Source organism: Mauremys reevesii, linkage group 13, assembly GCF_016161935.1.
Source record: "Mauremys reevesii isolate NIE-2019 linkage group 13, ASM1616193v1, whole genome shotgun sequence".
NCBI classification, from domain to species: Eukaryota; Metazoa; Chordata; order Testudines; family Geoemydidae; genus Mauremys; species Mauremys reevesii.
The window spans coordinates 895057-909855 of record NC_052635.1 but is presented as its reverse complement, the minus strand read 5'-3'; the positions used below and the strand labels follow the sequence as shown (position 1 = coordinate 909855).

General features: G+C 48.7%; 2 gene segments (V, D, J or C); both read right to left on the bottom strand.

Annotated features, from left to right (window-relative positions):
• Positions 1-11128: 11128 nt before the first annotated feature.
• LOC120380706 lies at positions 11129-13345 on the bottom strand. The segment is given in 2 exon segments: positions 11129-11481; positions 13330-13345. Coding segments are annotated over 2 exon segments (369 nt in total).
• A 158-nt stretch (positions 13346-13503) lies between these two features.
• LOC120380705 lies at positions 13504-14065 on the bottom strand. The segment is given in 2 exon segments: positions 13504-13799; positions 14014-14065. Coding segments are annotated over 2 exon segments (348 nt in total).
• Between the last annotated feature and the right edge of the window lie 734 nt (positions 14066-14799).

The window sequence follows — 14799 nt, the reverse complement described above, 5'->3', positions numbered from 1 at the left end:
CTGGGATAGGGAGAGCTGGGCACCCAGCTTGAGTTTTGTGAATCCCAGAGATTTTGTAGGCACCTAAAAGCATGTTCAGCTTCACCGCACCCAAGTTCCTTGGTGAGCTCGCCAGACAAACCTTCTAGAAACCTCACTCGGTACCTCACTTTCCCCGTGTATAATAAAATGAGGGTAGTAACACTTCCCAGCATCCCAGTGGTGTTTGTGAGACAAGTGCAGTAATGTTTGTGCAGTGCTGAGATTACACTGGGATACGGACCCGGCACAGAGACCCCAGAAGCAGGGAGAGGTGGTCAGTGCAGTTTAGGGCAGTGCAAAGGTAATAAAAACCTGAACTTAATATTAATCTGAACCCAAAATCTCAATCGTAAACCCTAAATCAGAATCCTAATGCTCTCCATAACGCCTCACTCTGAGCATAACCAACACTCGAATCCTAACCCCAAACCCTAACCATGATCTAAAGCCTAATCATAAATCTCACCCTAAACATAACCTCAGCCCCAGCCTTCAATCTAACCTAACTTTAAACAGTAATCCTAAAACTAACCCCTTCATCTAACTTTCTTCTAACCCTAATTATAAATTTAACCCTGACCCTATTCTTAAACATAGCCCCGGTCCTAACCAAAACACTAACCTTAAAAGGTCTAAATCTAATTTCCACCCCCTAGCTGCTGACTGTGCTCCAGCCCAGAGCGTTAATCCTAACCCTAATCAACCCCAATCATGCAAATACCTATAACACTACATTCTAAGCACTAGGTATAGTCATAGTAACATTTAATCCTTTACTCCTAAATGTAACCCAAATGCTACCCAGGGTTAGGATGGAAACAAGGGAGGGGGTGCAGAATAAAAAAGAGATATTGTACCGTAAGTACTAAAGCATAGAGATTACACGCTGAGTTCCTGACACCAGAAGTCTCGGCTATTTCAGTCCTTTGTGTTTCTGTCAGCCAGGGAGGTTTTTGTACAGCTCCCCAGGTGGCTTTGCTCACTGTGTCTCTCATGGCGCAGTAATAGACTGCAGAGTCGCTCACTTCGCTGGAGTTTTTCTCCAGGTGGAAGGATTTGGAGTCTTTCTCCAGTTTTGCAGAGAACCCTCGCCTGCGTCTCTTCTCCTCCTCGTCCGAGGCTTCATATTGTGTCAGCAACGGGCGAGGGGCCCCATGGGGATACTGCTCGTACCAGAGGAACATAGGAGTAGACCCAGAGTAATTAGAGGTGCAGTGGAGAAGTACGTGTTTTCCTTCCTGGATGGGAATGGTGCCTGTTGGTTGCGTTACTGAGTCTCCATAGGTCCTTTCTGCAAAGGAAAATAAAATTTTAAATTGATCAGGGCTGGAAGTTTCATAGTATCGTAAGGCATTTGGGCTCCCAAACTGAACTGTAGATCGGCTCCTCACTTCCTTAAAACCCTTATACAATTTTCAGCCAAACATAACATGAAACATTTTGCCAAGTGTTCCTCATTTCCAAAGATCTCCTTCAATTTACTACAGTTACCTACCCCCCATCCTTAAAAATTGTGTCCAGATTCCTTTTATTCTTAAACTATTTACGTCAGAAATAAAGAACCATTTACACATGAAGGAATCCCATCTCCTTTTCATTTTGTCACTTGAATAATTTTCTGTGTCCTTCATGTTGCGTCTCTCTCAGCTCTCCGTTTCATACCGAGGCATCGACAGGTTGGAAGAAAAGAAAAATGGAACAGAATGTATTGGCCACTGCAAAAAATATGACTTATAAAATGCAAAACCATAAAATAGTTCAAGTTCCCAAAACAAACTATACTCACTTGAACAAACGATTATCAAAACCATGAAGGAGAAAGCGAGCGGCATGGCCGTTTTAATAATTTGTTGTTTAGTAATCTTGCAAAATCTGCCCTTTTCCACATCCACAGCTGTGTCCTTTTCGTTCCCTGGTTCATAGAAGAGCAAAGACAAAAGTTTGCTTTGGATGTGACGCCTTTGAAAATGATTTATCTCTGCTTTTGCAAAAGCTTAGCAGCTGTGCTAGCGGTATGCTTGTCCCTCGTCTGTCTGCAATACCCCTCGAACGTTTTTTTGACAATGTCTGAGGAGAAGAGTTACAGGAGGAGACTGCAGAGGCCAGGAAAGGAAATACTCTTTTGTGTCACAGACAAACGGAATAGGTTTTACAGGTGTAACAGCGCCCCCGTGTGTGCTAATCTGTTAACCAGTGGGGAATATTTCTCAGGATAGCTGGAATATTTCTCCCTCTCTGGACTCCACATTGGAAGTAGTAGAGAGGAGTTTTTATAGGATCACTTAGTTTTACCCACAATAAAAACTGAAGGGTCAATTAAAATATTATCTGAGGGAGTAAAGGAAGTAAACTTCCTGCTCCAGGGTATAAAATATTGTCACATGAGTGGGGTGAGGTGTAGAAAGTAATTTTCCATAAGGGCAGGTTCCCCCATATCGATCCAGCAAAGGGTCCCTTGTACCTTCCTCTGAAGCATCTTGTACTGGCTACTTCTGGAGACAGAATACTGGACTAGGTGGAGCCTGATCTGCTATGATCCTGTGTTTCCCCATTTCCTTTTAAATTGTGAGCAACAGTGCTCAACCTTGACCATAATCTTAAATCCTAACTCAAAATCCTAACACTAAACCTAGGTCCCAACCCTGCTATTAATTCTGAACCTTTATCCCAAGACCTTGCCCTAATTCCCCCAGAACCATAACCTAATGCGAAATCCTAATCCTAAACAGAACACCAACCTTAACCTTAAACCTAACCTAATAATTGCCACAACCCTCACCTTAACCCTAGCCTCACTGTAACACTATCCTTGCCTAACCCTAATATCAAGTCCTAACCCTAATCCAAAACTCTAACCCTACTTTCCCCTAAACCTATCCCTATCCCTAATCAAATATTTAACCCTGACCCTAACACATAATGGAACCCCAATACTCTTCTAATCTTACCTCTAGCCCAGGGATCAGCAACCTTTGGCACGTGGTTCACCAGGGTAAGCACCTGGTGGGCCAGGCTGGTTTATTTACCTGCCACATCCACAGGTTCAGCCGATCGCAGCTCCCACTGGCCGTGGTTTGCTGCTCCAGGCCAATGCAGGAAGCTCTATGTCTCTCGTCGAGGTGGTTTCTTTAGAACGCTGCATCTGTGCAGTTTCTGCACACTAAGTGGCTTGGCAGTGTGTACACCTCAGGAGTTACAGCTGCTTTACTGCACACAAACTTGCCAGTGTAGACGGGGCCTTTGCCTAGGTCCAGCAGTTCATCCCCTCCCCCTTCAGTTACAATCCTTTTGTTTCTAGGTGTTTTCAAGTATCTCTTTGGGGTGGGGAGGCAGAGCTAAAGCAAGCCAAAGACAATGATTGTTTTCTCCCCTGCCTTATATAGAATTTCCATACGGCAGGAACCCTTTGTTTGATTCTCCCCGCCCCTGTGGAAGAGTTTAGCAGGCCAAGATGCAGGTAGGGATCAGGTGATCAGGTCACCTGATTCCTTCGTCCATGAGCCAGTAGCATTATGGAAGGAAGGCCAAGGCTTTTCACAGTCTATCACGGGAGTGGCCAACCTGAGCCTGAGAAGGAGCCAGAATTTACCAATGTACATTGCCAAAAAGCCACAGTAATATGTCAGCAGCCCCCCATCAGCTTCCTCCACCCCCTGCTCCCAGCACCTCCCGATCAGCTGTTTCATGGCATGCAGGAGGCTCTGGGGGGCAGGAATGAGGGCCCTGCAGGCTCAGGGGAGGGGATGGGAAGGGGTGGGGTGGTGGCAGGGCTTGTGGCAGAGCCAGGGGCTGAGCAGTGAGCACCTCCTGGCACATTGGAAAATTGGCGTCTGTAGCTGCAGCCCGGAGTTGGTGCCTATACAAGGAGCCGCATATTAACTTCTGAAGAGCCGCATGTGGCTCCGGAGCCACAGGTTGGCCACCCCTGGTCTATTGTATTTGCTGATAGGCCATTTGCACTGTCTGGATTTTCCATTGTAGTCCCTGAAGTGTCAGCAATGGGAGTGACCCAAAGGAGCAAATATGAAATACAGATACACAGGTCAATATTCCTGATTCAGATACAAAAAATGGCACATGCATACAAATGGGATAATCATATTCAGTAAATCTTAACCTTTCCAATGATACCTTACATGAGCCATCTTACATCAGTTATGGCATATTCATATCAAGCATATTTTCATAACGCATATGAATGATTATATCACACTGGGGAACAGAGGCCCCAAACAGTGTGAAATGTCAGCCTGAACTAATTCAAGGGTTGACTCTCACTTGATCCATCCTCTTCTTGGTATGGCTAATGTAAATGTAGAGCAACAACTATAATTTCAGCAAAGAGTCCTGTGGCACCTTATAGACTAACAGACGTATTGTAGCATGAGCTTTTGTGGGTGAATACCCACTTCGTCGGATGCATGAGACATTATAATTTGACATTTAAATGGCGAGGCCAGTTAACTGCATCTGGACTAGCAGAGTATATGGCTCTGATGCCTCCTTCCTATGTGTGAATCGGGCATTGAGTTATAATTATTCCTGACATAATTGGCATCACAGAGACTTGGTGAGACAATACACATTATTGGAATATTGGTATAGAAGGATAGAGCTTGCTGAGGAAGGACAGGCAGGGAAAAAAGGGAGGAGATGTTGCCTTATATATTAAGAATGTATAAACTTGGACTGAGGTTGAGATGATAATAGGAGACAGACTTGTTGAAAGTCTCTGGTTAAGGATAAAAGGGGTAAAAAATAAATGTAATGTCATGGTAGGGGTCTACTACAGACCACCTAACCAGGAAGAGGAGGTGGATGAGGAGTTTTTCAAACAACTAACAAAAACATCCAAAGCACAGGACTTAGTGGTAATGGGGGATTTCAACTACCCAGACATCTCTTAGGAAAATAACACTGCAGGGCACAGATTATCTAAAAAGTTCTTGTAATGTATTGGTGACAGTTTTTTGTTCCAGAAGGTGGAGAAAGCAAGTAGGGGACAGGCTGTTCTAGACTTGATTTTGACAAACAAGGAGGAACTGGTTGAGAATTTGAAAGTGGAAGGCAGCTTGGGGGAAAATGATCATGAAATGGTAGAGTTCATGATTAAGGGTATGTCTACACTATGAAATTAGATTGATTTTATAGAAGTTGATTTTTAGAAATTGATTTTATACAGTCGATTGTGTATGACCCACTAAGCACATTAAGTTGGTCGAGTGCATCCTCACTACCATGGCTAGAATAGACTCACGGAGTGGTGCACTGTGGGAAGATATCCCACAGTTCCTGCAGTCTCCGCTGCCCATTGGAATTATGGGTTAAGCTCGCAATGCCTGATTGGGCAAAAACATTGTCGCAGGTGGTTTTGAGTACATCATCAGTCTTCCTCCTCCATGAAAGTAACTGCAGACAATCATTTTGTGCCTTTTTGCCTGGGTTACCCATGCAGACGCCATAGAATGGTAAGCATGAAGCCTGCTCAGCTCACCGCTGCTGTTGCGAGCATTGTAAATACCTTGTGCATTATACTGCAGTATGTGCAGAACCTGGCTAAGAGATGGCAGCACAAGGTCTAGTGTGACGAGGACATGGACAAAGACGTTCCTGAAAGCATGGGATGCGGCAATTGGGACATCATGGCGGACATGGGGCTGGTTGATACAGTGGAACGGCAGTTCTGGGCCCAGCAAACAAGCACAGACTGGTGGGACCGCATAGTGTTGCAGGAATGGGATGATTCCCAGCGGTTGCGAAAGTTTCACATGCATAAGGCCCCTTTCCTGGAACTTTGTGAGTTGCTTTCCCCCACCCTGAAGCACAGGAATATCAAGATGAGAGCAGCCCTCAGAGTTGAGAAGCAAGTGGTGATAGCCCTGTGGAAGCTCGCAATGCCTGACCTGACAGCTACTGGTCAGTCGGGAATCAGTTTGGAGTGGGTACATCTATGGTGGAGGCTGCTGTGATCCAAGTAGCCAGTGTAATCACTGAGCTGCTGCTATCAAGGGCAGTGACTCTGGGAAATGTGCAGGTCATAGTGGATGGCTTTGCTGCAATGGGATTCCCTAACTGTGGTGGGGCGATAGATGGAATGCATACTCTTATCTTGGCGCTGGACCACCTTACCAACCAGTACATAAACCACAAGGGGTACTTCTCAATGGTACTGCAAGCACTGATGGATCAACATCAACGTGAGATGGCCAGGAAAGGTGCATGACACTTGCATCTTTAAGAACTCTGGGCTGTTTGATCAGCTGCAATAAGGGACTTACTTCCCAGACCAGAAAATTAATGTTGGGGATGTTGAAATGACAATTAAAAAAACCAGGAGTACTTGTGGCACCTTAGAGACTAACAAATTTATTTCAGCATGAGCTTTCGTGAGCTAAAGCTCACTTCTTCGGATGCTTTAGCTCACGAAAGCTCATGCTGAAATAAATTTGTTAGTCTCTAAGGTGCCACAAGTACTCCTGTTTTTTTTGCAGATACAGACTAACACGGCTGCTACTCTGAAATGACAATAATTATCCTTGGAGACACAGCCTACCCCTTGCTCCCATAGCTCATGAAGCCATACCCAGGCAGCCTGGACAGTAATATGAAGCAGTTCAACTATAGGCTGAGAAAGTGCAGAATGGTCCTAGAATGTGCCTTTGGACGTTTGAAAGCACGCTGGCGCAGTTTGCTGACTAGGTTAGACCTCAGTGCAACGATTATTCCCATTGTTATTGCTGCTTGCTGTGTGCTCCATAATATCTGTGAGAGTAAGGGGGGGACGTTTATGGTGGGGTGGGAGGTTGAGGCAAATCACTTGGTTGCCTATTTTGAACAGCCAGACACCACGGCGATTAGAAGAGCACAGGTAGGCGAACTGTGAATCAGAGAGGCTTTGAATACCAGTTTCATGACTGGTCAGGCTATCATGTGACAGTGTTTGTGTTTCTCCTTCATGCAAACCCAGCCCCTTTGTTGATTTTAACTCCCTGTAAGCCAACCAACCCACCCCCCTTTGATCACAGCTGGCAAAGGAAATAAAGTCACTATTGTTTTGAAACCATGCATTCTTTCTTTATTAATTTAAAAAAAGGGAGATAACTGATAAGATATTCCAGATGGGGCAGGGTGGGGTGGTGGAGGAGGGAAGGACAAGGCCACATTGCTTATTGTCGCCACACTACAAATCAAAACTGCTTGAATGAAAAGCCTTCTGTTGCTTGGGCCATCCTCTGTAGTGGAGTGGCTGGGTGCCGGAGCCTCTCTCCCCTGTGTTCTTGAGTATCTGGGTGAGGAGGATATGGAACTTAGGGAGGAGGGCAGGAGGTCGTACAATGGATGCAGTGGTGGTATGTGCTCTTGTTGGCTTTCCTATGGGTCCAACAGACACCTGAGCATGTCCGCTTGCTCCCCCATTAACCTCAGCATTGCATCCTGCCTCTTCTCATTGTGGTCACTTAATGCTTTCCTGGACTCAGCCACTGAATGCTTCCATGCATTCAGCTGTGCCCTATCAGTGTAGGAGGACTGCATGACCTCGGAAAACATGTCATCATGAGTGCGTTTTGTTGTTGTTGTTTTTTGCCTTCTAGTCTGCGATAACCTCAGGGACAGAGATGATAGGAGGAGCATAGACACATTTGCATCTGTGGGGGGATAAACAGGGAGAGTAAAATTTAAGATGATACATTTCTGAGAACAAAAGGGAGAGTCTTTCACAGTGAATCAAGCAATTCACAGCAGACAGCACATGTGCTTTAGGTACAAGGTGACATTTTGCCTTTTATATTGAGTGCCTTTTGGTATGGCGACACATCACACACGGCTGGGCAACAGCATTTGGTTTCTAGGCAGCCATGGTAAGCCAAAGGGTACGTGAGTTTGGCTTCTAATGCCTTGATAACATGTGGGAATGTTTTCAAACTGCAGTGCCCTCCTTTCCCATAGCAAGGAATCCCAGTTGGGTTTCACATTTAAAAGGAGGGGCTGCGGTTTTCAGGTGGATGTGCAGCACACACCTTCCCCCACCCCTCTGAGTGGCTATTTGGGATGATCCCTTTTAGCCAAGTGTGATGGAGTAGGAACTGTCTGTGGGGGGGATGGGAGAGCAGGGGGTGACTTTAGGTGAGGGACAGGACCTGAGCCTGTAACCTGAGCCAGGCAGGGGGCAGGGGGGAAAACACCTTTGCCCGGAAAGCTGGACAAAGGAGGGAGCCTGCTAGAGAGGGTTTGGGCAGTTTCGGTTTTGGGCTGGGTAGTGGAATTCAGGGAATCCCAAGCTGGGATCCAAGCACCCTGAACCCCCAGAAGGACCAGATTGAGGGGTCCTGGTTGTGCCTACAAGCTCTGCTGTAGCCTGCATTCCTGTTGTCCAATAAACCTTCTGTTTTACTGGCTGGCTGAAAGTCACTGTGAGTCCCAGGAAGAGGGGTGCAGGGCCTGACTCCCCCATACTCCATGACACCAAGCACAAACAGCCCAGCATGAACGGGGTCCTTTTCCTGTTCCCTTACAAAAATTCCCCTATTTCAACCAGGTGACCATGAATGTTATCACTCTACTGAGGCTAACACAGAAAAATATAGACCAAATTGCTTGAATGTGATCAAAACCCAGAACCCTTCGCTTCCATGCTTTGTGCTGCAATGATTCCAGAATACTTGCTACTGGCTTGGTGTGGTAAAGTGTCCTAGCATGGAGGATGAAATAAGGCAGCCCTGCCCAGAAACCTTCTGCAAAGGCTTTCAGATACCTCCAGGCGAGCTTCATGGAGATGTCTCTGGAGGATTCCTGCTCCATCCCCAGACATATGAACAGACCTTTCCAGTAGCTGTACTGGCCATGAATGCATCCCAGTTCTTCAGGGCAAATCAAACATTAAACACTATTGCTTTTAAACCCTGTACTGTAGTTACAAATGTGCACTCACCAGAGGGACCTTCTCCGCCTTCACAGTCGGGGATCCCGCCACCTTGGGAGGGTACTGGTTCCAGAGTGATGAAAAGGTCCTGGCTGCCCGGGAGAACGGATTCACTGCTTGCCTACTGCGCATTCTCCTCCTCCTCCTCCTCCTCCACAAAATACTCCTCCATGTTGCATGAGGCTCCTCCCTTGAAAGTGTCTATGGTCAGTGGTGGGGTAGTGGTAGGATCCCCCCTAGAATGCCATGCAGCTGATCATAGCAGCGGCATATATGAGGCTCTGAACCAGAGAGACCATTTGACTCCTTTGTCTTTTGGTAGGCTTGCCTGAGCTCCTTGACTTTCACACAACACTGCTGTATGTCCCTGTTGTAGCCTCTGTCCATCGTGCCTGTGTGATTTTGGCATATATATTAGCATTTCTTCTTTTTGATCAGAGTTCTGCCTGCACAGATTCCTCTCCCCATACAGCAATCAGATCCAGTGTCTCCGGTTCATTCCATGCTGGAGCTCGTTTACGATTCTGGGGGTAGAAGTTCTGCTGAGCTAGCCATGCTGACCAAACAGGAAATGAAATTAAAAAGTTCCCAGAGCTTTTCCTGTGTACTTGGCTGGTGCATCGGAGTTGAAAGTGCTGTCCAGAGCGGTCACATTGGAGCACCCTGGGATAGCTCCCAGAGGCCAATAATGTTGATTTCCATCCGCACAACCCCAAATTCGACCTAGCAAGGTCAATTTTAGTGCTTCTCCCCTCACTGGGGAGGAGTACAGAAGTCGATTTTAAGAGCGGTTTAGGTCAAAGGAACGGGGTGCTTGTGTAGACACATTCATTATAAAATCGACCTAACACGGCTAAATTCCATCTAATCCTGTAGTGTAGACCAGGGCTTGGAAAGGGCAGGTAACGGCAGGTGAGACACTGCCAGAAGAGGGCGCTCCTGGACTGAGAGAACTAATTCCTTAGGATGGCCATCAGGAGGCGCTCCCCCTGTGAGTCTGAACCTCTGTCACACTCTTCTACCTATTCTCATGTTTAATAGCTGCAAAACCTGACTCGTGTTACGGAAAGGGATTTATGTGGGCAGTTCTTTGGCTAGTGTCCTCTGTTGTTAAACGCCTTAAGTCCCCGCCCCCCAGTAGTGTTCTAAAGAAGAATTATTTTGGTCAGTTATTTTTACGAGTTCCTTCATGCAAGCTCCAGCTTCATTATTCACTCACGTCCCAGACATTTCCATCTTTTCTGGGTATCTTGGGAGATAAGAACATGTTCAGCTTCCTTAGTCATTTATTACAAATAGTACCTAGTAGTTCCCTGAGGAATAACCTTTTCAAAGCATTAAGATGTCTGTCTAACTGCAGTAGATTTTCAGATTTCAGATTTATATGTTAAGGTAGAAATAACATTTGAGTAGAAAGTTCATAGTTTGGCCCTTAAATTGTAGCTTTCCAATGAACAAGTCTTGTTTAAACCGGTAAATGGTTGATGGAAATTCATTATCATGTTAGCCAATGACCCTTTGGAACTCACTGGCATAAAATATATAAGTGATGTCAACAGTTTAACAGGTCTTTAAAAAAAAGTGAGATGATTTTATGGATAAATTCAAGAGTTTCCCTAATGAAGACTTAAAAATTGAAAGATGGATAAACTTTCCAATCTCAGACAAACTGATATTTGTCCAGGTTTAGGGGAGAAACACCCCTATCAGAGATAATCCCATAACAACTACCCATTGGAAGGTGTCTTATCCCTTCCGCTGGTACCGCTGGTAGAAGATAGTCAAAGAGCGAACACTGAACTGAAGGCCCTCTGTCCTGATCCAGTGTGGTAAATCCAGTGTTTCTATCTTCCCAATTTCTACCTCATTCCATTTTTGAAGCCTTCACATAGGAGACACCAGGGGAGTTGCAGGAGGAATGAATTGCAATTCATTCACAATGTCACATAATTTAATTGGTCAGAGCCTCGCTGTTGCGAACTGGAGTAGCTCAACTGTTTCCTTTGAAGTGCACTGCTTCAAAACAAATGAGAAACTGGACCAGTTAAAACCAGCTTGGGCTTTGCCCCTTCACTCCAGGAGATAGGCAGGCAGATTTCCACCACTAGGAATCTGGCACATTCACTCCATAGTTGCCACACAAATGTATATCATTTGGTCAGCTAGGCCACAAAAATCTGTGTCCTGTCATCTTCCCCTAGTGGTTTTTTGTGCAGCGACCCTGCTGGGTGCAATCACTGTGTTGCTCATGCCACAGTAGTAGACAGCAGAGTCGCTCAGTTCACTCGAGTTTTTCCTTAGGTGGAAGCTCTCCTGTTTCTCGGGTGTGGCGGAGAATCCTCGCCTGCTCTTTCTCTCCTCATCATCCGATGTTTCATACTGTGTCAGCAAGAGGCGAGGGGCTTCATTTGGGTACTGCTCATACCACCAGAGCGTGGGAATCGGGGTGTTGTCATAGGTGCATTTCAGCAGCACTGGTTCCCCTTGGGATACAGTCACTCCGTCATCAGGTTGTGTCACTGACTCTCCATTAGCCCCTTCTGGAAAAAAATAGAAGTTTACGTAGAGACATGGATGGCTCTTGGCTTGAACTTGCAATGTTTATCTACCTCCCAAGCTTTCAGACGCTGGAGGGAGGGGAAGGTTTATAAACAAATGGTTACAGAAAGAAAGTAGGGCTAACTCCGCATCGCCTGGAACAGGATGCAACTGCATTTCAGTTATGGCCATTTACACCAGATGCCACCTGGCCCCATACAGAGCTGAAATGGCCCAGATACGCTACTCACCCAGAGCTGGAAGTAGTGTAAGAACGGACACCCAGGGGAAGAACATATTTCAGGGATGAAGTGGGATGGAACCTTCTCCCCAATCCCCACAGCCCAAGGAGGAAGCTTCTTCCTCTCCTTCCCCAGCTGTGAGGAGGCGCTGGGAGAAGGAGGTTTTACTCAGGGAGATGATGCCTTAAATACATAGGCAGCTCCCTGCTTACTGGCGCTGGTCTCCTCTGGTGAGTGACTGCGGTGCTAACTACGCAGCCAGTCCGGTGCTGCCCCCGCCCTCGGCTCTCTGGCTGCTGCACAGAGCTGGAGGGGAGGGGGAGGAGAAATTGCGGGGGGATCCGAGACCACGTTAAACAGCGGGGCTCTGAACTACCAGCCTGAGACAGCGCTGCCTGGGAGGCGGGTCGGTGATAGAACAGCGGCCCCTTGTGGGGAAAGTGGAGGAAGTTTTGCTAAGCAGCTCGCAGTGTTTTTTCTTACTTTTACTCCAGTCGGACTATCCCGTGTTCAGTTACTGCAAAATCTGGCTGACGTCATGGGAAAGGAATTCGGGTCAATCCCGCAGCTGGAGTAAATCAGTGTAGTTCCTGGAAAGAAGGCAAAAAACGGTTGTTTGCTCTTGCTTTCAAGGTGGGAGCGGAGAGTGAGGACATGTACCCAAAACCACCTGCCACAAGGTTTTTTCCCCATCAGGCATTGGGAGCTCAACCTAGAATTCCAATGGGTAGCAGGGACTGTGGGATAGGCAGGGGCGGCTCTAGACACCAGCGCGCCAAGCAGGCGCTTGGGGCGGCCGTTTCCCGGGGGGCGGCATTTGGCTCCGGTGGAGCTCCCGCCGGCATGCCTGCGGCAGGTCCACCGGAGCCCGGGACGAGGGGACCCGCCGCGGCTCCGGTGGACCTGCCGCAGGCATGCCGGCGGGAGCTCCACCGGAGCCGCGGGAAGAGGGGACCCGCCGCGGGACCGGGGAAGGGCGGCGCAGCGCTCCGCGCTGCTTGGGGCAGCCTACTGTCTAGAGCCGCCCCTGGTTGTGGCGGTGAAGCAGGCAGAGCGCCATTTAACTAGGGCAGGGCGCTCGTTAAAGGAGAGACGGTCCTGGAGGGAGGTGTGAGGGGAGGCCCTCTGTGGGAAGAGCATGTGGTTGTCAGGCTGTCACCCACAGACGGTAGGGCAGGTTCCTGTGGGGAGAGAGGGGGTCCCTGAGCTAGGGCCTGAAAGAAGCGAGGAGTCCCTGCGGCAGGGACGCAGCAGGACATTATGCTGGGCAAGAATAGAGAGAAGAGGAAGCAGGGGCCCAGAAGCAGAGGATTTCAGCGGACCCAGGCAGGGGTAGGAAAAGCTATTTGGACACTTGCTTTGGACTTTAAGTTGCCCCGTTTGTTAGCCCAGAAAGGGGGGCGAGCTGTTGAATAACTTGGCTGGCGCCCGGAGGCCACAGAACATCCAGTTGGGAGTGGACACTGCAGCCAAGAGAAGTCTCCTGCCACGCCAGACCCCGGACACGAGCGGGGAGGACTCGGGCATGTACCGCTCCCTGGGGCAATGCTGCCTTCATGGCCCAGCTCAAACCGCCTCTGGCAGAGCTGGGAGCCGAAACCACGTTACCTCGGTCCCCTCCCATCGCCCTAACCAGGGAGCCGCCCCCTCAGCAGGGCTATAAACGCCTGTCCCCGTCTGCCCATGGGGCTCTGTCCCACCCCACCCTGAGCGCCCCCAGCGCCCCGCAGCCCCTCCCGGGTAACACCCAGAGTTATTGGACTGGCTGCGCTGCGCCCTGTGTCACTGTGTCTCCACGGCGCACAGGTAGCGGGCGGTGTCCCCCAGCTGGCAGCCGCGGATGTGCAGGGAGCTCCGCTTCTGCCCCGGATCGTGATCCGCAGTGAAATTCGGTTCTTGTGTCTCGCTCCTCTTGCCGTGCAGCATCAGCAGGAAAAGGGGCCGCTCCCCAGGAGCCTGCCGGTACCAGTGTAAACTGTTGATGGCGCTGGAGTAAGTGCAGGTCACGGTGCCATTCTGCCCCTCGGAGACACCCCGCCATTCCGGGCTCTGCTCCACTGAGACCTGCCCGCTGGCCACTGGGAATAACAGAGACACGGGGGAACCGAGTCAGCTACTGCCCCGAGCCACCTGCCCCCAGCAATCGCGGGACAGGGTGGGAAGAGAGACAGGCTGTGGGGCAGAGACCGACCGATCTCCCCATTTCACTCCCTTCTTCCCCACCACACAGTCAATGAAATCCAGCCCCAGCTCCCTGCCAGTAACCAGCGGGTCTATCTCCCCAGCCCTTACCCCACACGTGCATTAGCTGGATCACCCAGGACAGCCCCCATAGTCTCCCCATCCCTGCGCTCCCTGACAGCCCAGGGCGCGGGACGCTGCTGGGTTCTCCCCTGGGGCTGGCCCGTGTGTTGGGTCTCCTGTGCTGGAGGGATCGGACACGTTCTTCTCCCCCGTCGTGTGCCCAGCCAATCAGCGACCAGCCCCTTCTCTCCCATCTCAGCCGTGTGTCACTGCCTAGAACTCCTTCTTAGTGCCCTTCACCTTGTGAAAGCTGCCCCCGTGTGGCCAAGTGTATAAGCGAGTGAAGAAATATTCAGTTCTTTTCAAAGAAGCGTCAGGAGTCCAACTCCCATTGACCCGAGTGTCCAAATCTCTTAGGCAGCCTCCATGAAGAAATGACTCCTCTCAACTATCAAACTAAAGATGTGGGGACAGATTTCTCCAAAGTACCTAGGGGATTCAGGAGCACACGTTCCATTAATAATACTGTCCAATTGATTCTTATTCATAGAGGTTAAGTATACAAGAATCCTTTAGTCAAAGAAATCAGGTGCCCTCCTGGCCCCGGAAAGAGACAAAGGCCAGAGGAGGAGGGTCTGGAGGGGGTTTCAGTTTGGGGCTGGCTGGAGACGAGGAGTAAGTGCAGATGTGGGTGTCTGTCTACTCCTCCCGAAAATGAACCCGGCTGAGGGGGTCCCGTTCTCTGTACCTACAAGCTCTGTTTTAGACTGTGTTCCTATCATCTAATAAACCTCTGTTTTACTGGCTGGCTAAGAGTCACCTCTGACTGCAAAT